The sequence below is a fragment of the Pyxicephalus adspersus genome, chromosome Z (genome assembly GCF_032062135.1).
Source record: "Pyxicephalus adspersus chromosome Z, UCB_Pads_2.0, whole genome shotgun sequence".
In the NCBI taxonomy this organism is placed as follows: domain Eukaryota; kingdom Metazoa; phylum Chordata; class Amphibia; order Anura; family Pyxicephalidae; genus Pyxicephalus; species Pyxicephalus adspersus.
In genome coordinates this window covers 65,673,259-65,700,820 of record NC_092871.1, presented here as the reverse complement: position 1 = coordinate 65,700,820, position 27,562 = coordinate 65,673,259, and the positions used below count along the sequence as shown (strand labels likewise).

Sequence of the window (27,562 nt, the reverse complement as noted above, 5' to 3'; positions counted from 1 at the left end):
CTTCCTCACCCATAACCTCATCACATGGCATGGCTCCAAGACTTCTCTAGAGCTGCCCCAACTCTCTGGAATGGTCTTCCTCGTCCTTTTCGGCTTGCTCCTACTTTCTGCTTATTTAAAAGAGCGCCCAAAACCCATTTTTTTTCAAACTTGCCTACCCATCTTCTGTCTTTTGAAACCATCACTACTTCCCACCACTACATATCTCCCATCCTATTGTGTGTAAATTCCCCCACCTACTAGATTGTAAGCTCTTCGGGGCAGGGTCCTCTCCTCCTGTATCACTGTCTGTATTAGTCGGTCATTTGCAGTCCCTATTTAATGTACAGGGCTGCGTAATATGTTGGGGCTATACAAATCCTGTATAATAAATATAATAATAATAATATTGTGAGCCTACAAGAAACTCATTTTTCAGTCTCTTCTAAACCAAAATATGTTTCTAAATCGCTCTCTTCCTTTCTGTTGTGACTTGGAAATTGCAGACCCTACTGCATAGTTCTCCCCAGGGGGTTTTAGCTGGTTGCTCCGCCCAGCTGCTTTGAATACCCCGCCCAGCTCTCGGCAGCTCTCATCCTCGGATGCACGGATCTCTGTGAGGCTGCTCTGTGCTCTGTGTCATCCATTCAGAGGATTGCTGCCGATGGGCTCTCAGCTTTGTATTACAAGAAGATTTCTGAAATCTTAGCTTCATTGGCCCACATTGTGATTCTAAAACCTGGTAAATACTCTTTAGTAATACCCCCATAATTATCCGCCCATCTCGCATTTGAATATCGATATTAAAATTCTAACCCGTCCTAGGTATCTCTGGAAGCTGCTTTATTATCCCCAATAGCAGTGAGTTCACTCCCATGACTTCCCCTGAAGTTGTGCCCATCCTCTGAGTGTCCATTTGCAACAGGTTCTCAAGGTTTGGGATGGTATTAGATATTCAGCCGGTCTCCTGTCCCAACATCTACCGCTTCTCCCAGGGCAGCGTAACCCACTTTTTAAACCAGACTTAAATTCACCTAACGCTTTTATTTGGTGGCTTTCTCATACGTATGGGATGGTTTACTCACTTCTGGGGAGGCTCTTTATTATTAGCTGGGAGGAAATCCAGGAGACCCACCGAGCACCAAGTAATTTGTTTTGCTAAAAGCAGTTAAGACATTGGATAAAGTCTTTGATATCGGGGTTGAACCTCTCGAATAAGCTGACATCCTTTTAGCATATCTGTATGGGAATGCCTCTGTCTGCAGCTGTTTTCTATAGTTTATTCCCAATTGTCCAAAGTCTTTCGGGCACATGTATACAAATTACAATGGGAAAAGGACCTAAGGGACACTAAATCAGATGAAGAATAGTTCCGCTTATGGGCGGGAATAGCAACCTGCATCATGAACGTTCTTACCCTAGAGTCTGCCTTTAAGGTGATGGTGAGATGTTATATGGTACCTTCCAAAATGAAGTATATCTCCCCATCAGTGTCTCAATTATGTCTCAGAGGATGTCAAGACCTAGTCACAGACTACCATATCTGGTGGACATGTCCCTCTGTTAGATTTTGGGGACAGTGTTTCGTATGCTGGGTGCGGTAATTTTCTAAACCAACTAGCAGGGATCCTTGGGTGGCATTGCTACATTTTCAACCACCCGGTTTAACCAAAGCTTTAAATTGTACGTTTATATTCTGCTAAACAAACTATAGCGAAGCACTGGAAAACCCAAACATAACCCGCTTTGAAACCTCAGAACATGGTAGATAACACATTTCTGAACAAAAAATTTTCCAGTATCCTGACTGATTCAAATGAAAAATTTTATACTGTATGGGAACCTTGGAAGCAATATTCTTTGCCAAATGTGGGTCTTGGCTAACTAGTTTTGTCTTTTGTTTATATGAGAGTTGCTGAAATTGGTCCCTTTTTGTTTCAGGTTTTTTTATGATTATCCAACACGGAACATGTGGTCTTATCCTTTTCTCCCTTTCCTTCTTCCCCTTAAATTTCCATTGTATCCTGCCTTGTTTTGTATTTCCCTTTTTTTATTGTACCTGTTTTGTCATGACTACAGGTGTCATCTCCTTCTGTAATGTTTTTCTAGTTTGTTCAGTCTGCTCAGTCACCAGCCATTATTGTACATAAGTGAACAATTATATTCTGTGCCTGAACCTCCTCTGAAAGTGTTGAAAATTTAGAGCACGAGCCATGATGTAATTCACCGTTTTTGTTACATCTTTGAGGAAAGAGCTTCTTGATGTATAATACAATGGAACTGAATGACTTGATGTTTTGTTCCTTTAACAAAAAACTGTATGAAGCGGGCCCCCACCATAGAAGTTTCTCCATCACTAGTAATTGAAACCACTTTTTCTGGTCTTATGTCTTGTGACAAAAAAACCTCCATCACAGCATTGTAGATGTCTATCCCTATGTGTTCTTTCAGCCAAAGACACCAGTTTCACCTGCTCTTCTCTCATGATATCACCAACACCATAACGCAAAACTACTGCTAGCCTTGCATGTTTATTTATATCTGTGCTTTCATCCAAGAACATGGAGTAACAGGCTGCCTTTTGTAAGTTAGTGGTCTAGTGGTAACAGCTCTTGCCATGCGCTGGACTCCATCTTTAACAGTATTTCTTCTAAGTGGCATCTCAGAGATCCATTGAATAATTGTATCCTTGTTTGGGAAATAACGAAAAAGTAATTACTCCCAGACAACATGAACGTTTTCATAATATCCCTATCGGAGCCACAATGTTTTGCTATGCACAGTGAAAGTTGAAAAGTGGCAGCTATCATATGATTTGTTCAAGAAAGATAGTTTCAAAAACGAATATACTGGGAATGATTTTCCCTTCAAGAAACTCTTTTCTTTCAGTTTCACCAAGTTTGGCAACACTTTGTGGCAAAGTGTTGCGTCAAAGGGCAACACCTTGTGTCAAAGTGCCTTGTGACACTTGATGTGCACCACAACGCGTTCCCATTGTGTTCAATCACTCCAAATGACTCTGTCAAGGGCTCTTGGAATGATCTTCCACTTTCTGTTTTGCTTTTTTTACTGTACTAATTTTTGGGTGTTCAAGACTTGGAGTCTACAAAAACACAAAATTAAAAAAAATGAAGCACCCAATACATATCTATCCCTATACCAAAAATAGCTAACACTATTAGTTAATACTAATGAAATGGATACTCCCTGAATCAACAATCTACGGCAGTGATTCTCAGCTGGGGTTCCTTTTGAATTTGCTGACCACCAGCACACAGGGCAATGTTCTACTGACCCCCAGTTATACTGACCTCTGAGAAAGGCATCTGAGTGCATTTCCTACCTTTGAATCACCTCCACGGTACATGCGTTGAACCTACTTCTTGGGGAATTTGCACAAATAGGATGAAGTGGAGGTGTAGCGCACATGTCCCATAGACTGGAGGCGTGGAGACCTCCATCATCCATACAAGCTCCCATTTTCCAATTAGCAGAAGCCCAGGTTGGTTCCTATTGACAGCAGCCAATTAAAAGTTCCTGCTGACAATCCCAGTACAATGAATACTATGTCTGTCCTGTCCTTTAACAACCTTTCCCAGCACACGAGCATTACATGGGTCATGTGATGTCAGGTTAATCCAACCTGCTGCTATGCAATGACTTTGTAACCTTTTGTGTATTGGACACAGAACAGATGTCAATAAGTGTGGATATCATTCATGCAATGTACAGCAATTGCTCTCTATGACAGAACTAATCCATAACCTTACACTGGAACATAAGAGCCAGCTGGATCAGGCCAATAGCCCATCTAGTTCAGCTCCTGTATGTCACAGTGGCCCAAATCTATATTAAGGAGGTAGCCAATCAGGGATAGACCTGTGATAGACTTTTCCTCCAGATATTTGTCCAATCCCCTCTTAAAGGTATCTAGACTAGATGCCACCACCACAGTGCAGAATTACCACTTCATTTATTTCAGTAACTAAAACATTGTCACTAATACAGAAAATTATCACCATCTTCCTACTTGGGTGCAGACAGCAATAATAATAAATATTTGTATCTCACATTACAGGAATGCAGGGAGTTTTACTAAAGGCATGCCAATTTCATAGCAATGCAGCAATTGCACACGTTTTTTTTTTAAACCACTGGACAGCAACACCGTTACATAGTTCCCATTACACTCAACAGGCACTTATGGGTGCACAACAGGCAGACTGCTACTCCTGTTCCTGGGTTGTCTAGCTCTGTTCTGTGTTGTCAGCTTTCATATTGTACTTCCTATACCTGGAAAAAAAGCAGAACAAGACCCCCCCTCCCTAACTTCACCCTTTTAATGCTGGATCAAAACACATCCACTTCAATACACATTGGCTTCCTCTCCTCCCCATAGCCTGGTATTCTGAGGGTTAACTGATGACTCTGGAGAAGGGAAGTTCTGCAGGGCTGACAGAGGGACAAATGCACAGCCAATTGGAGGCCTTCAAGGTGGTGAGCAGTTTGCCCACATAGAGGCATCTGAGCGCCCCCTCTAGCACATATCCAATAGGTTCGCTACCACTGGTCTATGCCATCCATCACCCCCACCTACTAGTTATTCAGATTTGCAAGGCACTTTAATTTCATCCTAAGATTACTTGCTGGTAACTATGCTGGTCACTGTGTTTAAAGTCTGAGAGGGCAGTCTTTTCATGTTACTAATAATAACATTATATTAACAGTATTAACAGTAATACTAATTTGGAGTTATATTTTGATTACCTATTTTTTTTTTTTTTTATTTATATGGTCATTTTGTTGTGGTTGAGACTGAATACTTTTTTTTTTTTTTTTTTTTTCTCGATTTCCGGTTGGTCTCTTGGTTTAAACACTGTGGCCACCTCTGATGCCAGCTTTGGGTTTGCTGCTTCAGGTGGCTATCAAGTCATTAATGGGCTGCTGTTGGTCACCTCAATTTGACTGTTTTTCCAATGTCCTCAATGTAAGAATTGCCTGTTTCTCCCAATAGACAATAAAATAAGATATTTAAAATATTTATTGTAAAATCCATCTCTAGAACTCCACGGGTCCTACATCTATGTATTTATGATTATTTTTTTTATTGTTGCTTGCTACAAACTAAAGCTACGTACACACGTCAGATTTTTATCGCCCGATAATCGGCATCGGCCAATTATCGGGCGAAAATCTGCCGTGTGTACAGTCGGTGTCGTCCATCGTCCGGATGGACGACAGCCGATCCTAATGAAAGGGAAGGGGAGAGCGCGCAGCAGGGTGCCGCTCCGTCGCTCTCCCCCTCCCCTCTCCATAGATCATGAACGGTGCTGTATGTACAGCACTGTTCATGCATCGTGCACTCCCTTGTCGTTGGAAAGGATCGTGAAAGATCCTTTCCAACGACAAAAATTGGAAGTGTGTACGCAGCTTAAGGCGTGCTGGTAGTAGGTTGGATTATTTTGTGCAGTCTTAGTTTGTTTGCAAGTGACAATAATATTTCAAGGGTAAATGTTTGTGTTCTGCATTAGACTCCAAGAAATAGATTTTATGGTATGTTTTACAAAAAAACAATTTTAAGGCAATTCAAGGATATAATGAGTAAAAACTATAATTTGAAGACACTAGACTATAAAGAGAAAGTATACGACTTAAGTTAGTGTTGCAGTTTGAGTTGCAATTGCAAATTGTGCTTATTGTTCAATAAAAATGCAGCCTTTTTTTTTGTTTTGTTTTTTATATTAAATCATGCACTATAAAGTTTATTGTGTTTACCTGCAGGAACAAAGAAAAACGGTAGGTTGGTAAGACCAAGGTAACACAAAATGTCAAGCTGGCACTCTGGTGATTAGTTATAGTGTCCCACAAACTGGAAGATGGGGGGTGTACACTGTCTACACTGGTGTTTTACTTTGTTCACTAGATGACAGTTTGGGTTTTTCCTCCCTGGAAAAAAACAAATAAACTCTACTTAGCTCCATTGCCCTATTCAGACTGGACACGTGCTGAAACCTCAGTACAAATATAGAAAAGGTATACAGGTAGTCCCCGGGTTACATATAATGATAGGAACTGTAGGTTTGTTCTTAAGTTGACATTATTTTAATAAATACAATTGGGACAGATGTTTGTCGCAGCATGGTGTCAAGTTACTGTATAAAATCCCCACTGTGAGTTAATCACAAAGCAAGAAAAAAAAAATATTTTTGGAGCCTAGACATTCATTACCTTCTGGCACAAGCTGTGCTTTGATGTGCAGAAAGAAACAACTGCAATGATTGTCTTTGGTCATTAAAGCGAAATTTCACATTACATAGGAATAGACAACCCTTTTATGTTAAGTAAAAATTCTGTGTGTGTGCGCGCAGAACCGCTCCCTAAGTCGCTTAGGCAATCGAGAATGAATGGGAGCGTAAAGCCTCTTGGGATACCGACCTCACGCATCCCAGGAGGCTCTTGGGTGCTTTTTTTTTTACTACGTCACCTGATCTCACCTGGGTCAGGTGACGTAGTAAGAAGAACCCAGAAGAAAAGATCGCATCGCCTGGAGCGCCGGCACAAAGGCAGAACCTGGGACGACGCGAGACCTGATGGAAGAGACCCCTGGACCGATCGACTGCACTATAGTATTGAAGGTGTGTGTTTTTTTTTTTTTACTTTTGTTTTGGCCGTTTTTGAGTTTAGGTACTCTTTAAATGATTACAAGAGGCTGCAGAAGAGATCATCTGCAACCTCTCAGCTACGTTTAGCAACAGATTTCTTCTGCAAGTCATGCAAACCACCCCCTCCTCCCCATTAAGCCTTGGTCCTGCACCAGAGGAGCAGGGAAACCCTGTTCATATCTAGGAGTCCTGGATGTCCCTAACTCGGGGACTACCTGTAGAATTATTCACAGAATCGCTCCATGTTTTCTTTCCTGAACCTCAATATTACCTTATCTGTGTATTTTTTTTTTTCTTTCCTTTTGCATCACTTATGATGACAAGACTTGGTTCCCAAATTTTCTAATTTATCTTGAGGTGATTTTTTTTTTATTTTCTGTCCTTCTCTCCTGTGCTACCCCATTCAGCTGCCAGAAGTCAAAAAGCCCTTTGCCTAGAGTTGTTCCAGGCTGAATTTCCACAAAGTTGATTTCACAAAGTATTTTCACTCTTTTCTTCAGGACAGGAGCATTCTAGCTCTTTTGCTTTGCCCTTCATGAACAAAACACAGGGTGGGTTCATCACAAATTTGTGGGTGTCTGGTTTGGAAGTCTAGCATATTTCCTGTAAGCAGCCCCTTCAGTTTAGAAGCTTGCATGATAGTGTTTTATTATTAAGGGGCTATATGTTTCTGGCATTTGAAATTTTAGAAAAAATATTTTATCAGAGTTCTTATTTAGTATAATCAAATAAAACTGTATAATATTTAGCCTGAGCAAAATACTTCCCAAATTCCAGAGCCACTGAAATTTAAGTTCTATGTGTTTGTTCTCTAGCTGCTATATCGCAGGAGCTGTGTCAGATCACCAAATCTGAATGCGAACCTATTGTACGTCGTGGAGGCTTTGATTCCCCTTTCTGTCTTCATTATGAAAGTCAACTTGCTCCTGCCAGAAAAAACTTCACCTGCAATTTGACCCAGATCTGTGACCACCCATCTGCTGACAGGCTGCACTGCAATGGCTCACCGGACACCTTGAAACAGGCGTTCACTCCCATTGAGCCACCCAATGGCACAGAGAATGTCAACTTGGGGAAGACACAGACTAATACCTTTTTGCCCAGTGACAGGACCATCCTTACCCCCAGCCCTTGTAAATCTCAGGCCCGCTGCAGATCCTGCTTCAATCCTGCCCCTTATGAGCACCTTTTTGAGCTAGCTCTGCCCAAAACTGCAAGCCTTTTCATCTCCAAAAAAACGGAAGAGCTGTACAGGAAGTTTAAAGGGAGCAACAAGGAAGCCAAGGAGGATGGCACTTCTGTCTCTCCAGCTGAGGTGCTTGATCGGCTCATACAGTTAGGAGCTGATGCCCACAACAAAGAGCTGAACAAGTAAGTGCTGGCTTTGTGTATCACAAAATTATTGTTGTGCAGTTTCTATAAAGGCTTTGGCAGATATGTTTTTCAGTAGTGATGTTTTTGTTTTGTTAGAGATTTGCAAAAACAGGAAGGCACAGACAAAACAAACAATTGCACTGTTCTGTAAAAAAATGAATGTTTAAAAAATGTCTGTCATATGTGCCCATAAAAAGACTAGTATTAGGGTAGGGTGAAAATCCACCCTCCTAAAACATGCTGGGTTTTGTAGCTCTAATCAAAGCAGCACCTGTGCAGTCAGTGATACATGGTGGGTATGATATCTAATTGTTTATGGTCCAAACCTGAGAACACTGCAGTCACCTGAGTAACTTCAGAGAACATTTTCCTGACAGTCGTTTTGGCTCTTTGAAGTTGCAGTTCTCCAGTTTTAATGATGTTGGGCCATTTAAGTGGTGGTTGTTGATTCTGGAAATGGCTCTTGTCTGGCTGTTATACTTTCGCACTGGCTTTAATATTTCTTGTCATGCCAGCTTGGGACAAGTATGTGGTTCAGTAAAGTCAGATACCCTATACTCCCTCTTAACAATTTGTTGAAAATTGGGCATAATATCGTTCAAAACTCATATACCATATGATACCATATTATTTAAAAATTAAGCAGAAAGGAAAACAAAGAAAAAAGAGAATCAGCAGAACTATACAAAATATACTACATACTATATCAGTCTATAAAGCGTGATAATCACTAAATTATCCACAAAACCTATTACAAAATCTAATGCAAAATATTACGTTATCTGAAAGGTTTCTTACCTCATTGCTACCTTGACATAACTATCCTTCTACCTAAATGAAGCAAAAAAAAATACAATTAAATTAAACCAACTAAGCTCAGCTAAAGTAATCAATTCACTTTTTCCTGTCCAATATATGGCTAGCGTCTTTATATATGCAAGTTGATTAAGATCCCTAATCGTTTGAGAAATTGTTGGTTGGAAGTTTAACCACTCAGTTTAATGACTATATGTGTGAAAGCAGGACAGGTCCTAAGAATTAAGTAACAAGAACACGGGGTGCTCTGGTAACTGTATATTTGTAACTGAATCAATATTTACCAATACTTGATTAAAAAAAAAAAAACCTTTATAGCTTTATAATAGATGTCCAGTGTTTCTCTAATCAGAGCATACTGTACATTTTTTTTTTTAATTGTATCTATCTTTTTCTATTGAATTGTTCTGAACAATAAAAAATACTTTTTTTTAATAATATATATATACATATATATATGTAATATCCCTTGCCAGTGTTGGAGCTGCTCTGTACATTATCAGAGAACTTGTTTACATTTTCATGTTTATGGTTCTTTGTGGTACAGGTTGCCTTTACCCAGCAAATCAGCTGACTGGACTCATTTTGGAGGTAAGTCTTTTGTTTTGTTTTAAAGCGGGCAAACATATAGAGTTTTTGTTAGTGGTCTTTGTGTCCAAGTGAAGGTTGTTCAGGCATAAAAGGTTCAGCTACACTGATAACACAGCAACTAAATTCTTGTTGAATTGTCATGTGATCAGATTTTCTATTCCTATTAATTTGCTTAAAACTAACATGCAAACATGTTTTTGATTGTGGGAGGATTAGTACAGACATGGAGAGAACATTTAAACTCCAAAAAGGTTTAATAGTGTCAGCAAGTTTTTTACACCATCCTGACCATTTGGCTGCTATCACACAAGTGCACATCGCCTAAAAATCAGAGAAAATCAAGAAAAGTTTTATTTACTGCACCTGCCTCCTTTAGTGTACTTCTATTTTGTCTTTTAATCATCAGAATTCTTTGACTTCATGAAGCAGGTTATGAATGGTATTTACAATTCTAACAAATTCTGGATGTTTATGTTAGTATAATGTATTGTAATTACATTTCCAAAGGAAAACAGTGATTATATTTGCCCAAATATGTGCCCTTTAATGTGACGCATTTAAATGATCATTGATGCAGTTATTTGGTAATAGTGTGTGTAGTTACTGAGTTTTGTGTGTTCGTAGCATACCTATGCAATATATGGAAGGCTAAACCTCTGATGGTGCAACATACATTGTAAAGACCACAGAACTCTTAAACTGCATGAAAAGGTGACTGGAATGCATTGGTCTGAGATGGATACAGAGTATTTCCTAGTCCCTGAATATTAGCTAATATACAGTTAAATCATAAAGTGAATAGCGTTTGTTCGCACATTTGTAAATTTGTGAAGAAAAGTCCTGTCCATTAAAAGTTGGAGATTGCACAAGGCAGACAGTGGTAAACACACCCTTAAGGGGTTAATAAAGGTCACCATTCGTACAACTGTTAAGTGCTTCATCAGTCACCGCATTACAGGACAGTGACAAAATAAAGCAGCTGTTAACCTGAACTTTTTTATGACATCTTTCCTACAGTTTGCCAGAAGGCGCCTGGGGGACTCTTGGCATTATCTTACCATAAAGGCTTGTTCCAAGATTTGTCCTTTTTGGCCAATAGATAAAACATTTCAGCCCAAACCACTATCAATGTACAATCTGTACCATAAGTATAGTGGTGGCAGCATCAACATCAGTAATTTTCTGTGCAGAAGGCCCTGGAAGGCTTGTAAGGGTGGAGTAAAAGAAATATGGGAAAAAACTGTAAGAAAACGTAATTCAGTCTATTAAACAAATCTCCCAAGGCTGGGGTTTCTATTGACAACAATATTACCCCAGCACTAAGCCCAAAAATACATTAAAATGACTTTAAAAATAGCTATGATCGTATCCTGAAAGTTATGTCTAGGTTTTAGTCGAATAAAAAAAATTCTAAAGCTGGATTTAACAAATGTCTTCCAAATTGTTAGAACTGTGTTTTGCCATCTCCAAATAATAAAAAACTCATAACAAAATCCACCCGGGCTGTTTAACCCCCCTAGCGGTAATCCCGAGTGTGACTCCGGGTAGATTTTCCATGCAAAAAGCGGCAATCACACTAGGGGTTGCTAAAAACATTAAAAAAAATGCTTACCTTGTTCAGTTGGCATCCCCCGGCGTCCTGCTGGTCCTTGCACGTCTTCTTCCTCTGATCTCCTGCAGAGACAATCTCAGGGGTTTCCTGGTAACGTTGATGCATGCTTCAGTGCGGGTGGGAGGAGCAGCTGGAAATTCAATATTGGATTCAATACAAAATAGCTGTATTGAGTCCAATACAAATCTATGTATGGTATGGTATGGTATGCATGTATGTATTGTATGGTATGTGGTGCTGAGAAGTTCCTGGCTTTTCCCCCTTCCAGATGAAATAGAAAAATGTGGGGGGCATATGACAGCCTAATATCTTAGTAGGTAACTGTGCAAATTTAAGGTCTTTGCGATTCTTAAAACTGTCTTTTCTTTTAGTGAGAAGCTGTGATGGCAGAGGCAAGAGTTTCACGTCGTTGGAGTTATGGGCCGTCATGAAGTTTTTGTTTATCCAGGGAAGGTCAGCAAAGGACATTCACACTGAGATGTCACAAACACTGGGGGAGAAGTGTCCTTCCTAAAGCACAGTCAAAACCTGGATATTCTGTTTCAAGACTGGTCATTTCACCGTTGAAGATGAGCCCCGCAGTTGGCGCCCCCAACCTCAACTGACCCAGCAATCTGCGATGCTGTCCATGAGGTGATTGAGGACCGGTGAATATTCGCAAAAAAGAAAGCCCAGATACTTGACATCTCACGGGAGCGTGTTGGGTTTATCACCGCTATCCTAGACATGCGCACGCTTTCATCAAAGTGGGTGCCGAAATGTTTAAACAGTGATCAGAAGATGGCGCGAGTTGAGGCATCCAAAGCAGTTTTGGCCCATATTGAAGCTGCACAGGACTTTTTGGCTAGCTTAGTGACTGAGGATGAAACCTGGCTCCACATCTATGATCCTGAAACCAAGGAATGGCGCCACAGCGGATCCCTGCGGCCGAAGAAATTCCGAACCCAGAAATCTGCCAAAAAAATCATGGCGTCCGTTTTCTGAGACAAAGACGGTATTCTGTTAGTGGGCTACCTACCTCAGGGCTGTAGTATAACGACAGTATTATGCTAACCTCCTGGACCAGCTGAAGGAGGCAATTAAGACAAAATGTGGTGGAAAGTTGACCCAAGGGATCCTTTTTACAGGACAATGCACCTGGACCACAGGTCCAACGTTGTTGTGGCTGCTAAATTGAACACCCTGGGTTTCCAATTGGTCCATCATCCCCCTTACTCACCTGACTTGGCCCCTTCGAACTATTATTTGTTCCCAAATTTGAAGAAACACCTGTAGGGGCAACCGTTTGAGGACATTTCTGACTTCAAAGATGCTGCTGAGTGCTGGTTTGCGGCCCTAACAAAGGACTTTTATTTGAATGGTCTAGAAAAGCTGCAACTACACTGTACCAAGTGCATCAGTCTCAGGGGGGAATATGTTGAATAAATGTGTTTTTTCTAACTCTGGCTCTCTTCTTTCTGGGCAAAGCCAGGAACTTCTCAGCACCCCCACGTGTGTGTGTGTGTATATGTGTGTATTATATATATATATATATATATATATATATATATATATATATATATACCACTGTACAGTTATATTACATGTTTCACTTTTTTTTTCTTTAACAGATGTTTGTGTGTTTTTTTTTTTTTTATTTAAAAACTATTATTAAATGTATTAAATATTGGACATACTCAGTGAGTTATGCCTAAGAATTATAGGCCTACAATGTAAAATAAATTTCCATGCAAAATATTGTAATTCTTTTTGCGTGGAAATATGGACAGAATTAGAACGCTAGGGGAGTTAACAAAGCAGAAGCGACCATAAAGGTTTATTAAGTTTTACAAACCCTTTAAATTATTTTGAAGATTGTTTTCTTTGACATTAAAAAGTACATTTCTGTTCATCCTCTGTGATTTATTGTGAAAGAACAATATATTCCAGAGAATTTTAATTCTTTTTATAGATGCTGCAGGAAAGTAGAAGGATGCTTATAACAACCAATTGGATATTATGTATTACTTTTCTAGTTTTAAAAGTGTGAAGTATGAATGTGAGGCATACCATTATTTTTCAACTTCAGTCCCTGTGTACCCAGATCACTTTTTCAGGATTTTTTTTTTTACCAGTGGTTTAATTTTAATCATTGGATGAAAGGATTCAGGCACCGGAAAATGATCATAAATTACCCAACAGAAGGTTGAATTTCGAGGAACTGCAATTGAAACGCAGACTACAGTTAATTTTTATTCAAATTACTTAACGGTATTGCAGTGTTAGAATGAGACTATCATTATGCATCGTACACATTCCCTCTTTTGTGGAACTACAAATCCCCAGTATTCCTTTTCAGGTTTTCTACTCCTGTTATATTTCATAATTGTATACTGTATAGACTTTATTTTGCTCATCAGGTTCTCCTCCAACCGATGAGATCCACACACTGAGAAACCAGTTGGTGCTTCTACATAACCAGCTTTTGTATGAACGATTCAAGAGACAGCAGCATGCAATGCGAAATCGCCGTCTTCTGGGTAAGGTCATTAAGGTGACGACACTTGAGGAACAGAATGCTGCTATGGTAAGTTTTCGCTAAATCCTAGGCAGGCGTTAAAGTGGTTTTACAATGTAATCTGCTTTTAAATGCTTGAATACTGTAAAATACAAAAAATAGTAAAAGTACATATTTTAGTGCATCAAAAAACATTGTCCAGTGATCTGATTTACATTTTGCCCACCATTAGCCCTGACCTTTATTTGCCCTTTGTTGATCTTTTCCTGAACTATTTCATCATTTCCTGATTGTATCATTTATATCATGTCTTTGACCTTGAATGTTCCTGGCTGCTTACTCGAGACTTGACCACATCCATGGCATTCAAAAGGCATCTTCGCCAGCCCAAGAGCTGTTTTTGAAGAACTTAAAAGCAGCGATAGTGATTTGGAATAAATTTGTCATCAGACAGCAACCATGAACTGAGCGACGAATCTTATCCGGAGGTCAGTACTGTGTGCACTTGGTGCTCTATTGACCTTGATGTGGCCCAGGCAGCACCCCCAAGATTCCCATTTACTGGCGCATCTGGTGTGAAAATTGATGCTCATCGCCACAACCCCCTGGCATACCTGAAATTGTTTATGACCGATGAGATTATTGAAAAAATAGTTGCTGAGACAAAACAGGTATGCTGCACAACATATAGGTGCTCCACACCTGAGGTTTTCAAGAGGCAGAAAATGGGAACCTGTGACCTGGGCGTGGTGAGCAACCCCCTGCAGAAGTGGTATTGGTCTAAGAATAAAATGCTTGCCACAATGAAGAGTTTGATGAGACTACCCATCCTGCACCAAAACTCAAATTTGGGAAGTTTCTTAGATGATAAAAAATTTCCAGCAGAACTATGTGCCAGAAAGAGACCTCAAAATAGATTAAAGTCTAATGGCTCACAAGGGGCGGCTCAGCTGGGTGCAATACATTGCGTCAAAGAGCACGATTTGGCATGAAAACCTACATGTGATTGACTACAAAAAAAAGGTGTCAACAAGGCTGACCATGCAATGACATTTTACCCAGTGATGAGGAAACAACAAAGGAAGTATTACAAAAAAATCTTCAGGCATCTTGTTGAGCAGTGCTTATGGAATGCCTACATTTTGTACAAAAAATTGACAGGCCTGTGAGTCCTTCTTACTTCATTTGGAAGTTTCCAAATCCATTGTCAAAAACCACCAAACGCCATCAATGGTCGTGAATAGACCTGGTCGTCGTGCTGATGCCGTTGTCAACCCGGAATGCCTAACTTGTCGTCACTTCACAGAGTACATCCCACCAACCCAGAGAAAGGAAGCACCTACAAGGATGTGCGGCGTTTGCTGCTCAGAGAGTGATGACAGTGGAAGAAAGATCTGCAAGGAAACCAAGTTCTACTGTCCAGATTGTGATGTTGGACTTTGTGAAGCACCCTGCTTACCATACCAAGGATGTCTACTAGACATTTAATTTTTTTTTTTCAAAATCTACATTTAATTTAAATTATTATTTATCAATAATATTGCACCCTTGTTTGGACAACTTTCAGGATTTTTGATTTGATAACATTTTTAAATTACATTGTTATAAAATGATCATACCCAGGACTTGTTCTTAAGAAATACAGGCCCACAATATTCAACAACAAATTTCCATGCAAAAAATTGTAACATTTTCAGTGCTCAACCAAGACATTTTTGTAAACTGGGTGGGAAGAAATTCTAGGCGGGTGGAAGCCCCTGAATGTTGTCCCAACTCATCAGTAACCACCCAAAAACAGCCGGGTGGTTGCCAAAAAGTGCCGGGTGGTGCGCCCAGCTAAAAGGGTCTGGGGAGAACACTGACTATTTTGCATAGAAATACTTACCTCATTAGAACACTAGGGGGGTTAATCGCACTTCTATATAGTAAAAGCAGCAATTCCACCTTAAATATCTGATACTTTGCTTTCAGAAAAGCCAGTTAAAGTTGCAAGAAACTGATCACCAGGTCATGAAACAAAGCCTTTTAAAGGAGCATGCAAGGTACAAGAAGCTACAAGAAGAAAAAGACACGGTGGTCATCCAGCTTCACAGTCAGATTCGGCAACTCCAGCACGATCGGGAGGAATTCTACAATCGGAGTCAGGAATTACAGGTGATGCTATTGATCCACTTCTAGGAAAGTTAAGCCCAATGGCAGGCAACCTGTGGGAAATTTTAAATTAAAATACATTTTAAATGTCAAATATACCGATTTGACATGTAAAAATATTCAAATATTCATACCGCCAGAGACGCTAAAGCTTGTGGTGAGGTTTGCCTCTCCCAGCAGCAGTTTGCTATGCCCTCTGGGATCTGTCACCACATGTCTTAAATTAGCTTTACTCTGTGTGGAAGTCTCTGCAGAAGTGTGACACACCACAAAAGACACATATCTGTGTCTTTTCCTTTAACAAAGCTTATTTTGCCACTTGTGTGGGTGGTTAGGGTGGGGTGGATTGCTTAGAAGTGAACTGAACTGAATAAACTGTTATGGTCAATACTAACATTCTCCTTTATGTATTGGCACAGACAAAATTGGAGGACTGCCGCAATATGATAGCTGACCTGCGTTCTGAGTTGAAGCTAGCTAACAACAAGGTGTGCAACACAGAATTGAAGCTCAGTCAGGTGTCTCAAAAGGTGGGCACTGTATTGTATGTACATACACTCTGTTTATTGTAATAGTCCTAAGCCAGAAAGATCTATAGTGTCAGAAAATTCTTCTGAGCCTTATTGTGGAAAAACTGGAAACCGATCATGTAATGACTTTGGGCCATGGGGGTCCTTGTAGTCTCCTCCTACATCAGTATTACTACTGTGAAATATAAATGAATATGGGTTTTGGAACACTGCTTTCAATCACTTTGTGAGTCTACATGGACAATTTTGTTTTTTTCACCTCCCTTTTTTTTATGCTATTGCATATATACAACTGTTTAAAGCCGACATGGGCAAACTACAGCCTGTGGGCTTTTTAAATCCAGCCTGTCAAATATTTTTACAAAATTGTCCACTGGCAACAAAGGGTAACCAACAACACTGTTCCCATTGAAATTGAATGTAAGTGTTCTTTTACTTTTAGGTAAAGTCTTCATCCATTGGATACTGACCCTGATAATACAGTCATGGGTTAATGGAAGTATTTATAAACACCCCCACTGATTTCTATAGAAGAGGTCATAAGGGGTTAATAGGAGTTAAAAAAAAAAAAAAAAAAAAAAAAAAAAGTTTTTAACCAGACATTTATTTAATGCTCAAAAATGTGCTGCCCACAAACTCCATAGTGAGGACTGGCCCATTAAAATTATTGGTAATCTCATATATGGGCTTTTAAATGATAGACAGTCCATGTAACCTTAGTCTTATTATACAAATAGAACTCCCCTATGTGTTTAGATAACTTGGCTGCTGAGGAGCTTACTGACTTTGGTCAGGCACAAGTAAGCCCTCAAGCAGTATAATAATTTATTGTAAAAGGTGTTTGTTTTTACTTTTTTGTCATTTTTAAACAATATAACAGATAAAAGGTAATACTAACACCAGTAAATAATGTTTTGTTTTGTTTTTTAAGGTTTTAAGCGTAACTAAACTAATCTAAAAATCACTTACCTCACTCTTCCTTCGATCGCGCTGGAGAATTCCTCAAAAGGCGCCCAGGAAGAGTGGGGCGCCGCTATCTTCACTTTTATATTTTTATCTTCTGGCTACTTCGCTCAATCTCGCATTGGGCAGGTGGGAGATCAGGTGACATAGCCTGCAGTAAAAGGGTAAGAGTACAGATCTCTCTGGAGGAGGAGCCAAGAGCCTCCCAGGATGATGTATGTATCCCAGGAGGCTGCTCTCCCATTTAGTCTTGATCGCAATGACCATCAAGACAGAAATGGGAGATGCTTGACTTTTTTTTTTTTTTTTTTTCCCCTTGTTTCTGTTTTATTGCAGTTAGGAAAATATATATTAATTTCTTTTACTTTATTAGCATCCCTAAGTTCAACAGTGAGAGTATGTACTTCTATAGAATACTCTGACCTGTGTTTTTACCCTTGTATGGAAAGCTGTCAAACAGCGAGTCTGTGCAGCATCAGATGGAGTTCCTGAACCGGCAGCTTTTAATTCTCGGGGAGGTGAATGAGCTTTATGTGGAACAGCTGCAGCATAAAAACACTAATGCTGACAAGGTAGGTTACTATTTGGCTATATTCTGACTACTGAAAATGCCTTTTAAAACCGCCTGGTATTTCCTTATGATACTTTTTAATGCCCAGCTCCAGCCAAGATATTCTTTTGAATACAGCAGTGAAGGGTCATATTCGGTCATGTTTTATTGAGTTTCCCCTCACTTCTGCCTAAGGAACTGAAACACAGGCAAATATGGAAAAAATATCTCCAATAGGTTCATGGAAATAAACATTTGACCCTTTTTACTCTATCCAAAAACAATGTGGTAACATGACCATTTAACAGCCAATAGGGTTTGTGTGTGCTGTAGCAAGGAATGGGAGGGTATAATTATAAGATGTTATTAAGCACTTAGCAGTAGCTGTACTAGTGAAACATTTTATTAAAAACTTGAACAATTCAGTAAAATATGGTAATTCTGCAAGAAATCCAGTGAGTTGGTAACAGCATTTGCTCAATGCCTCTGCTGCAGTGCAATCTGTGTTATCAGCTCTGTCCAGTTAAAAACAACATAGTTTGATGACATAGGGAGATGTTCTGTGATCTAAACTCAAAGGAGACAGCCTTCCTTCTCTATGGATACAGTTCAGTGTAATCATTCTCGCCCTAGAAAAGGAAGTGTTACTGTCAAAATCACTAGGTAAACTTTTGTGCAAAACTGGAAAGCTGCAATATGCTTTCAGCACTAATGTTAAATGTTTTAGTCCTTTTTTAATACTTTCAACATAAAAAAGGTTATTACAAACATGGTATATTAGTTTTGAAAGATTTGCAGAATATTTTCTATCAGTAGGTGTACAGTAGGGTGGTATTCAGCAATTTATAACTGGGTTAGACAAACTCCCAGCATGCATCTGCGAGTTGTGTGAAACATATGATGCCAGTTCTTTTAGTTCTGTTATATCCTGGAGGTCCTCTGTTTGCTAATGTATACCCAGCTGTAAATGGTGACTGAGCAAGTCCTGTAATCTGCACAGGAAGTTGAGATGCTGCAGGTTTCCTTTAAGAAAGAACTGGAAAAGGCTCGTTGTGTGGTAGTTCAACAAAACCAGAGGCTGGAGAGCACCCAGAAAAAAATATTAGAGCTGGAGGCACAGCTAGCCAAAAAGGAACTGCTCTTTCAAGAACAGAGGAAGTTTCTGGAAGATATAAAAGTCAAGACTAGGTAATAATTTTGATATTGATTCTCTTGTGTTTCTATTTCCTCCCCAGACCTTGCAAAAGTTCTGTTTTTGCCTTTCTTTGTATTATGCTGTACACACCCTGATATCATTTTATTGTATATATTCTTTAGTACTTCAGTTTATGTAGATGTGTATTACATAATCACTTCTCCCTCATTCTTTAACACCACCACTTATGCTAACCAGAAATGACAGCTTTGTCCTAAAATGTTCAGTGTTACAGCTTAGCTGACAAGGCTATGGACTCATTCCGAAATTACAGGTGCGATTATTTACACAGTCAGGTTGAAAAAAGAAAGTCCATTAAGTTCAACTACTTGGGAGATATTCATATCCCAGATACAAAACCTTTGATCCAGAGGAAGGCAAAAAAATGTACCAAGGCTCAGTCAGCTAATCAGTATTCACTACTTGAAGCCAGACAATTTAAAGATAGATCCTGATGGTTTTTATAGGCACTGCACTTCTCTTTGATTTGTCCACTGTGCCTAATAGTGCTCCCATCGTTTCATTTACATCATAAGTCTTCTCCTACTGAATGAATTATTTGTTATTTTAATTCAATATGTAAGCAGCAAACCATGCTTTATTATCTTTATCCTTGTTTCCTAGAGGGCAGTTGCATGCTGTGGAAAGCAAGTACAATGCTCAGAAGAGGATAAGCCAGTGTTTTGAGAGGGAAATCCTGTCTCTGTACTGCCAGCTGGAGAGGGAAGGTCTATTAAAAAAACCTATGGAAGAGAAAACAGAAATGGCAGACGTTGAAGAGGGAAGGTGGGTGCAAATAAAGGTGTTTACAGTATCCCCAACCCCCAACCCCCCCCCCCCCCCTCCTCCCGGAATTTTTTTTTATCTGGGATGGGTGAAGCTGTAGGCGGGCACTCACAAATTAGTCAGGGCAGCAAATTTAGTGCTCCCAGTTGTTGTTGCCGCTGCCATAAAAAAACAGAAACCCCTATAATTCTTTCAGCTTTCCAACACTCCCCTTCCCCTTTATTTTGTTCCAACTTTAAATATATGGACAGACAACTTTTTTCTAAGTTTTGTTCTGTACAATACCACATTACTTTCAGCTTTAATTCAGTAGGTTGAACAAAAAGACTGCATAAAAATGTGAGGAACTAAAGCATTTTTTAACACAATCACTTCATTTCAGGGGTACGAAAGTAATTGGACAAATAAAAAAGCTGAAAATAAGTCTTCTTTTCTAATACATGGTTGAAAACCCTTTGCTGGCAATGACAGCCTGTATTCTTGAACTCATGGACATCACTAGATGCTGGGTTTCCTCCTTTTTAATGCTCTGCCAGGCTTTTACTGCAGCAGCTTTCAGTTGCTGTTTGTGGGCCTTTCTGTCCGAAGTTTAGTCTTCAACAAGTGAAATGCATGCTCAATTGGGTTCAAATTAGGTGACTCACTTGGCCATTCAAGAATATTCCACTTCTTTGCTTCAATAAACTCCTGGGTTGCTTTGGCTGTATGTTTTGGGTCATTGTCCATCTGTATTATGTAACACCTCCCAATCAATTCGACTGCATTTAGCTGGATTTGAGCAGACAGTATGTTTCCGAACACCTCAGAATTCATTTGTCTGCTTCTGTCCTGTGTCACATCATTGATAAACATTAGTGTCCCAGTGCCACTGGCAGCCATGCACGCCCAAGCCATCACACTGCCTCCGCCATGTTTTACAGATGTGATATGCTTTGGATCGTGAGCTGTTCCACGTCGTCTTCATACTTTTTCTTGTCATCATTCTGGTAAAGGTTGATCTTGGTTTCATCTGTCCAAAGAATGTTTTTCCAGAACTGTTCTGGCTTTTTTTATATGTTTTTGAGTCCAATCAATGTATTCTTGAGGCTTATGAGTGGCTTGCACCTTGCAGTGCACCCTCTGTTTTTACTTTCATGCAGTCTTCTCTTTATGGTAGACTTGGACATCGATACGCCTACTTCCTGGAGAGTGTTGTCATTTCGTTGGCTGTTGTGAAGGAGTTTCTTATCACCATGGAAATGATTCTGCGATCATCCACTACTGTTGTCTTCCATAGACGTCCAGGTCTTTTGGTGTTGCTGAGTTCACTAGTGCTTTGTTTCTTTCTCATGATGTACCAAACTGTAGATTTTGCCATCCCTAATATTGTAGCAAATTCTCGGATGGGTTTTTTCTGTTTTTGCAGCTTAAGCATGGCTTGTTCCACCTGCATGGAGAGCTCCTTTGACCGCATATTGTCCTCAGATCAACTCCAGGCCTTTTATCTGTTTAATTGATAATGACAACTAAGGAATTGCCCACACCAGCCCATGAAATAGCCTTTAAGTCATTTCTCCAATTACCTTTGAGCCCCTAAAATGAAGTGATTTTGTAAAAAAAAAAAAAAAAAAAAGGCTTTATTTCCTTACATTTTTATGCAATCTTTTTGCAACCCACTGAATTAAAGCTGAAAGTCTACAGTTCAACTGCATCTGAGTTGTTTCATTCAAAATAATTGTGGTAATGTACAGAATCAAAATTAGAAAAAAAGTTGTCTCTGTCCAAATAGTTATGAACCGAACTGTTTGTCCTATTTTTACATCATCTTTGTATTACGCCATAGCTGTCCAGTGCCCGTGTATTGTGACACAACTTTTCCAAATACAGCTGGGTGGTGACTAAAAAGTGCAGGATGGTGCACCCAGGATTTATATGTCTAGAAGTGGTACAATGTCTTTCATGAAAATGTATTTTACAGTATAATATAATGAGTATAATTACTTTTTAAAATATAAATTTTTTTGAAAAATGTGTTTTTTAAAATGTATTTTTACATGATTTTGTGTTTCAGACTTCATTATACTCATGTTATACTGTAAAATAAACTTTTATGAAAAACAAACTGCTTTCAGACATAGAAATCTGGACAGAAATGAACGGCCCAGGAGGTAATTGCTGCAGCAAAAAGGTTTATTGCTACTCCAGAAATAACACAAGTACTTGCAAAGGCTGTCAAATGCAGTATGTAGAGACAACATTTAGGTGATGGAAGTTGGAACACTTGTGTGTGATATCATAAGAAGCAAACCCACTAATGTGGCCAAAACGTTTGAGCAACACTATAAAACTTTGTCCATTAAGGATATTGAAATAGAGCCTCATGGGATGAAATATTTTTTATTAAATGATAAAAAAGCGATGTATATTGGATCTCTAAAAGTATCTCCTAATCTGTGTGATTTAAATTGTATATACAGGGTATAAGATCAATATCATGAGCATGAAATACTTATAAAAGACATTCCATTCACATTGTGTTTATATTACAGTTTTAGTGACTTAAACCGTTCTCGGCATTTATATGGTTATACTTTAGCCAGTAGGTGTTCCCATTAGCCTCCTCAATACAAATACGATAACATGTAAACTATATTTAGCATGAATATAAATTGGCTAATTGCCTTGGGTATGTTTTATATTCATTCTTAATATTAAATTTATTAACAGTATAGCATTCTAATGTGGTTGTTTAATGGGGTTTTTTTTGTTATATTTTGGCATTTGTATTTATAGCTGCAGAATGGCTAATTATGAAGAATGCAAAAGACTTTGTCATTTATGTATTTGCTGTTTATTTTTTCTTGAGAACAAACATACGATTGAGCACTTTTAATCTGATTATGACTTTAAAAGCCACATATGTTTTCCTAAAATCTTGTTTAAAGTTTTTCTTGCATGATACCTAAAATTTATTGACATGCGATTCTTTTCATGGTGGTTGCAGACATGATGTTGAATGCCCCATTGTTTCAAATCCTAATGACTCTATTAGAGAAGAAGTAAATGGCAGCCATGAAGCCAACAACTCCATGCACGCCAGTGTCCTAAGCATTGGAGGGAGCAGTCACAGTGGAAGTAGCAGCAGCACCTCCTCCTCACCAGAGAAAGGGGGATCTAACACACAGCTTAGTCGGAGAGAAATGCTTGAGCTACCTTCCGGAGGTCATCTGACTATTGGTTCTTATCCGAGCGCCAAGAGCTTTCTTGGTATCCGGGGTCGGGAGTTGTTTCGCAACAAGAGTGAGAGCCATTGTGAGGAGGAAGGCATCAGCAGTCTCTCAGAGATTCTAAAGACCGAGTTATGTCAGGGACTTGGATCTGAGGCCAAAGCTGTGAGCTCCTCTTCTGGAAATGCTTGCCCTTCGAGTGTGTTGGATTTTCAGATAATGGACTATGACTAGACACATCATGACCACAGTTGGGAGGCAAGCAGTGTTACTTTCCCTTTCACTCTTGGCTCTAATCAAAAGGTGTCTGAAATTTCTGGAAATGTTTCAATACTTCTGCAGCGCAACAGTAGCGAACCACCAGAACTGGAAGGGATTAAATCTTGTTATACTACACACCAGTTTTATTTTCCGTCATCTCAACCACAGACCAGCCCCACCCCCTCCAGTAAACATTTTTTTGCTGTTCTTCCTTTCATTTATTCTAAATACATAATTGGCTAAAAAAATGCAGGGTACCCAGGTCAAAGCACATAAATTTTTTTTTTTTTTTTTACAGTCAGGTCCAAACCTAAGACAGTAACCAGTTTGCCTGTCGTGGCTTTTAAACTGGAGGAGGAAGGAAGAAACACTATCTTTATCAGAAAACTGCTGAGTTCATCTTCACTTTAGTCAGAACATTTCACCAGCATCTTGCAGTCCTCTTACAAGTCGCTGGTAAAATGGCAGCTTAGTCCAGCATAATGCTTGTTATAAGTGGCCTTAATTCTTGGACACCAAAATGTCACAAGGGACCAACTTTCTTTTTCTTGGCTTATCTTTAATTACAATACATTTTCTACCACAGAGTTATGTAAAAGCAAACCTATGCTTTGTCAATTCGGGGTAAACCAAAATGTTCACAGTAAAGGCTGCACATACTTGCTTTACCCTCAGACTCCTGCTTCTTTGTTTAGCTACTGGCAATAAAATACTTGGTACTTCCAGAGAAGCATGTAACAGCTCTGGTCCTTGGAGGGTAGCTATTCAGGCACTCACCTCTTTCACAGGGCAGTGGGCAGAGACTCCTGGACATCCTTGTGAAAGGACAGATCTTAATGTACAGCTCACATGGTTTCCTTTCTTTGGTTCGGTTTGACGAAATAGAATAAAAAGGCAAGTGTAGATAACTGCCCAGACCAACATTACTGTGAACTTGCTCTGCATGGTTAAAGCATAGGTTCTTTTTAAAATGGTCACTCCACATGACTTGCACTTTCACTCATTGGTGTCTTATATCACTCAGTGACTTGAGTGGTAAGAGTTTGTTTAATATGTTATAAAGTAAGTAAAAGTTCACTGACAAAGCAAGAATTTGTTAATTATAATTCTAGGGGTTGCCACAGATGCAGTCCATAAAAGATATGAGGAGCCCCTGGGTTATTTTAACCCCTTGGCATCTGTCAAAATAAAGGTAGCATTTGAGTGTGGACTTGCCCAATAATTGTAGGTCTGTACATGAAGTCTGTACATTAAGCTCTTCGAATGTTTTTTTTTTTTGTACTTTGACACAGCCTATCCCAGGTAAGACGCTACACCCTAAAACCAATTGTATAACTGTTTTTTCACATAATTCCAGTCAATTTTGCTTAGTTTTTTTTGTTGTTATAAACCTACAGGAAAAAACATGGAATCCGAAATCTACAGGAAACCCTTTTCTCTGGGGTTCTTTTTAGGCTTTTACCAGTTTGCTAAAGATCATAAAAAGTTGGTCTCTGTGGTATCTGTAGGCCTCTGTTAAATGTTTCAGTCATAATTAAGTTGCATAATGCATTGAGACAATTAAAAGAGCAATGAGGATGTAGGGTTTCTGAAACTGCAGTTGCTCTTCAGATGGCCATCATTCTTGATTAAGTGCCACATCTGCCAATATTTATAAACATTATTGGGGAACGTTAGATGCTATGTTATATTTATTGCCTGTTGTCCTCATCTACCTGTTTTAGGACTGGTCTTAGTTAGAAATTCATTTTGAAGTGGCAGGTTCACTTTTGGGGTAGTGACTGCAGTTATGCTTTTTGCGCATCTTCATTGCTCTTTGACCTTCTTTATTGACTAAACATTATTGCTTTTTAGTTTCCCAAGCAATTTTTAAACACTTGAAAATGAATTTCGATCTTTTGCTGGATGTATCTCAAATGTTTTTTTGAGACAATACATGCATAGCCTAGATTCTGGGCCATCTCAATGTTCCAGTGCTAGTTGGAAAGGAAGGAACTCCACTTGCTCTGGGATTTTTTTTTTCAGGTGAAAAAGCATAGGAGGCCCCACTGTCTTTACCAGTATCCTGAATATTAAACACATGTAAATATAATAAAGTCTTTATGACATTGCTGTTTTTTTTTTGTTTTTTGTTTTTTTTATCTACTTTATCTATTGAATCCATTTAGAAGTGTTTTATAGTGTTAAAATGGCCGGGGATGTGCCAGCATAATCCTTTTCCTCCTAACAATTCCCTCCAGCCATCTTTTGCACTTCTGGAATAATTGTAAATGTCTTCAATGCCTGACAGCCTCCTTTTCCCCTTTTGCTGAATTTTCTACCATTTAGTAGATGTGTGCTATATTGGATGCTAACCAACAATATGGCTGCTCCCGCATGAAGCTTAATTGTGCAGCTTAATTGATCAACCGAAACTGCAAGAGTAGGCAAGCTGCGTCACTTGGTTGTCAGGTCCACAACAAGCAGCCTTGTTTTACATGTGTAGTGCAGACAAAAACATTTCTGGATAAAATCTCCTTGATTGATTATACTTATACTGAAATGTCTTGACATTGCGCACAGCATTTCTGCTGTTCTGCACAAGCTTGGTACTTTCCAAAGGATACACACCGCGGGTATTTTTCTTTAACAATTTCTACCACATAGTTGAAACTTGAGCAGCTACCAACCTTCAAATAGAATTCCTCCTGCCCCCCCCCCAGCGTCACCCCAATCCTTTCCCTAGACAAATGTTGCATTCTTGCCTTTCCCAGTTACTGTCCAGCAGACCACAGTTCAAAGTATTTATTGAATCCACATGTTCTGCTAGTAGTTGGACTGGCTGTAGACACAGTATGTTAGGCTGGAGCAGCCCAAACCAGGATGCCCAGAAATGTTAAAATTATTTGCTTGTGTTTAACTGTAAACTATTAAAGCAGGTTCTTATTTTGCACATCTTTGCTTGTTGCTTAAATGTTAATTTTTTTTTTTTTTTTAATTATAAACATAATGCTTGTATTTAATGGCTAAAGTCCAAACCCATACACAGTGGGTTCTAAATGGCCCTTCCCAGGTTACTGCTCTAAAAAATTCACATGAATTATTGAATATAGCAATAGGCATTTTGATTGATTCACTGGTAATGCACACATATGGCTCAAATTGAAATTTGGGAGTCCGTTTAGGCAACGTGGGCAGCTAATTAAATGTGCTTCCTAAACTTTGAGACCGCAGTTGCTGTTTCAGTGTATGTGTGTTTCCTGCCTCTTTTACAGAAACCAGTACTTGGAGCAATATCATGGATAACCTCTTTCCTTGAAATTCTATTTTCCAAGGTAGGAAACATATCGCCTGCCTGTGAGATGTGGAAATCATGAGCAACAAATTCTTTATCCTGTAAAACCATAAACCTTCAGTAGTGTGTTAAGCTGTTTGAATAAAGTTGCACTTAGGGTTGATTTAAAACTGTGATGCAGTAATGTACTCTCATCTTCCGCGCACATTAGTGTACAGGCAAGAACCATCTATGCATGTGGTTTGCTGCATTAAAAACATAAGGTTTAGGTTAATTAAAACATAGGTTGTTTTGCTTTGGCAGCCCATTAAAATAAATTGGACGCCTTAACGCCAATACATGTTAGTGGCATAACACATGCTAAAACACAGCACTTTGATTGAGGCAATAGAGAAAACAGTCTAACAAATAAATATACTTCTATATCATCCATATATTCTGCATTATAAAAGACAATGGCTGACCTCTACAACTGTCATTCCCCCCCCTCCCTTAAGTTGCATACAAAAAAAGAAAGTGATAGTGTTAGTCAGAATAACGATTTTCCTCCTAGTGTTTGTGCTGCATTGCACAGGGATGAACTAAGATTACATGTCTTGGATCAGATATGGGGTTCTAGCAGCCTGAACACGGAGTTTTCCTTTCAATGTGCTAGTCTGGTAATGATTGCATGAGTACAGTTTAGCTAGGATGGTAGGCTAGAATGCTGCTGGAATCAAACATTTACCCATGCCCTGCCTTCCCATCAGGGGAGTTTTACTATTAGGAGTGCGCAAACTCTCCACAACCATAGGTGTTATGCATTTATCTGCTATTTGATGAGTGACAGATCAGCAACATCTAAACCATCAGTGTTCAACTACAAAATGGCTTCTGAATGTCAGGCAGTTCAACAGCCCTGTGCAGCATCATGAATGGTTACATACTGGTCCTTGAACTAGCACTGTCCAGGAGTTCAACCCCGTGTAAGCTCCAGCAAAAGGAACGTGTGTGTGTGTGTGTGTGTGTGTGTGTGTGTGTGTGTGTGTATATATATGTATGTATATATATATGTATGTATATATGTGTATATATATGTATATATATGTATATATATGTATATATATGTATATATG

General features: G+C 39.2%; 1 protein-coding gene across 4 annotated transcripts in view; it reads left to right on the top strand.

Moving 5' to 3' along the window:
• The window catches only part of TSC1 (TSC complex subunit 1), a 62,309-nt gene extending 37,019 nt beyond the window's left edge, over positions 1-25,290 (top strand). For all 4 annotated transcript variants that reach the window (XM_072429670.1, XM_072429672.1, XM_072429674.1 and 1 more), the window contains 9 exons: positions 7,457-8,012; positions 9,379-9,422; positions 13,434-13,600; positions 15,503-15,685; positions 16,102-16,212; positions 17,625-17,747; positions 18,726-18,913; positions 19,545-19,706; positions 22,690-25,290. In XM_072429670.1, the coding sequence (XP_072285771.1) occupies positions 7,457-8,012; positions 9,379-9,422; positions 13,434-13,600; positions 15,503-15,685; positions 16,102-16,212; positions 17,625-17,747; positions 18,726-18,913; positions 19,545-19,706; positions 22,690-23,146 (1,991 nt within the window). In that variant the 3' untranslated portion in view covers positions 23,147-25,290. The remainder of the gene's footprint in view (positions 1-7,456; positions 8,013-9,378; positions 9,423-13,433; positions 13,601-15,502; positions 15,686-16,101; positions 16,213-17,624; positions 17,748-18,725; positions 18,914-19,544; positions 19,707-22,689) is intronic.
• Positions 25,291-27,562: the final 2,272 nt, after the last annotated feature.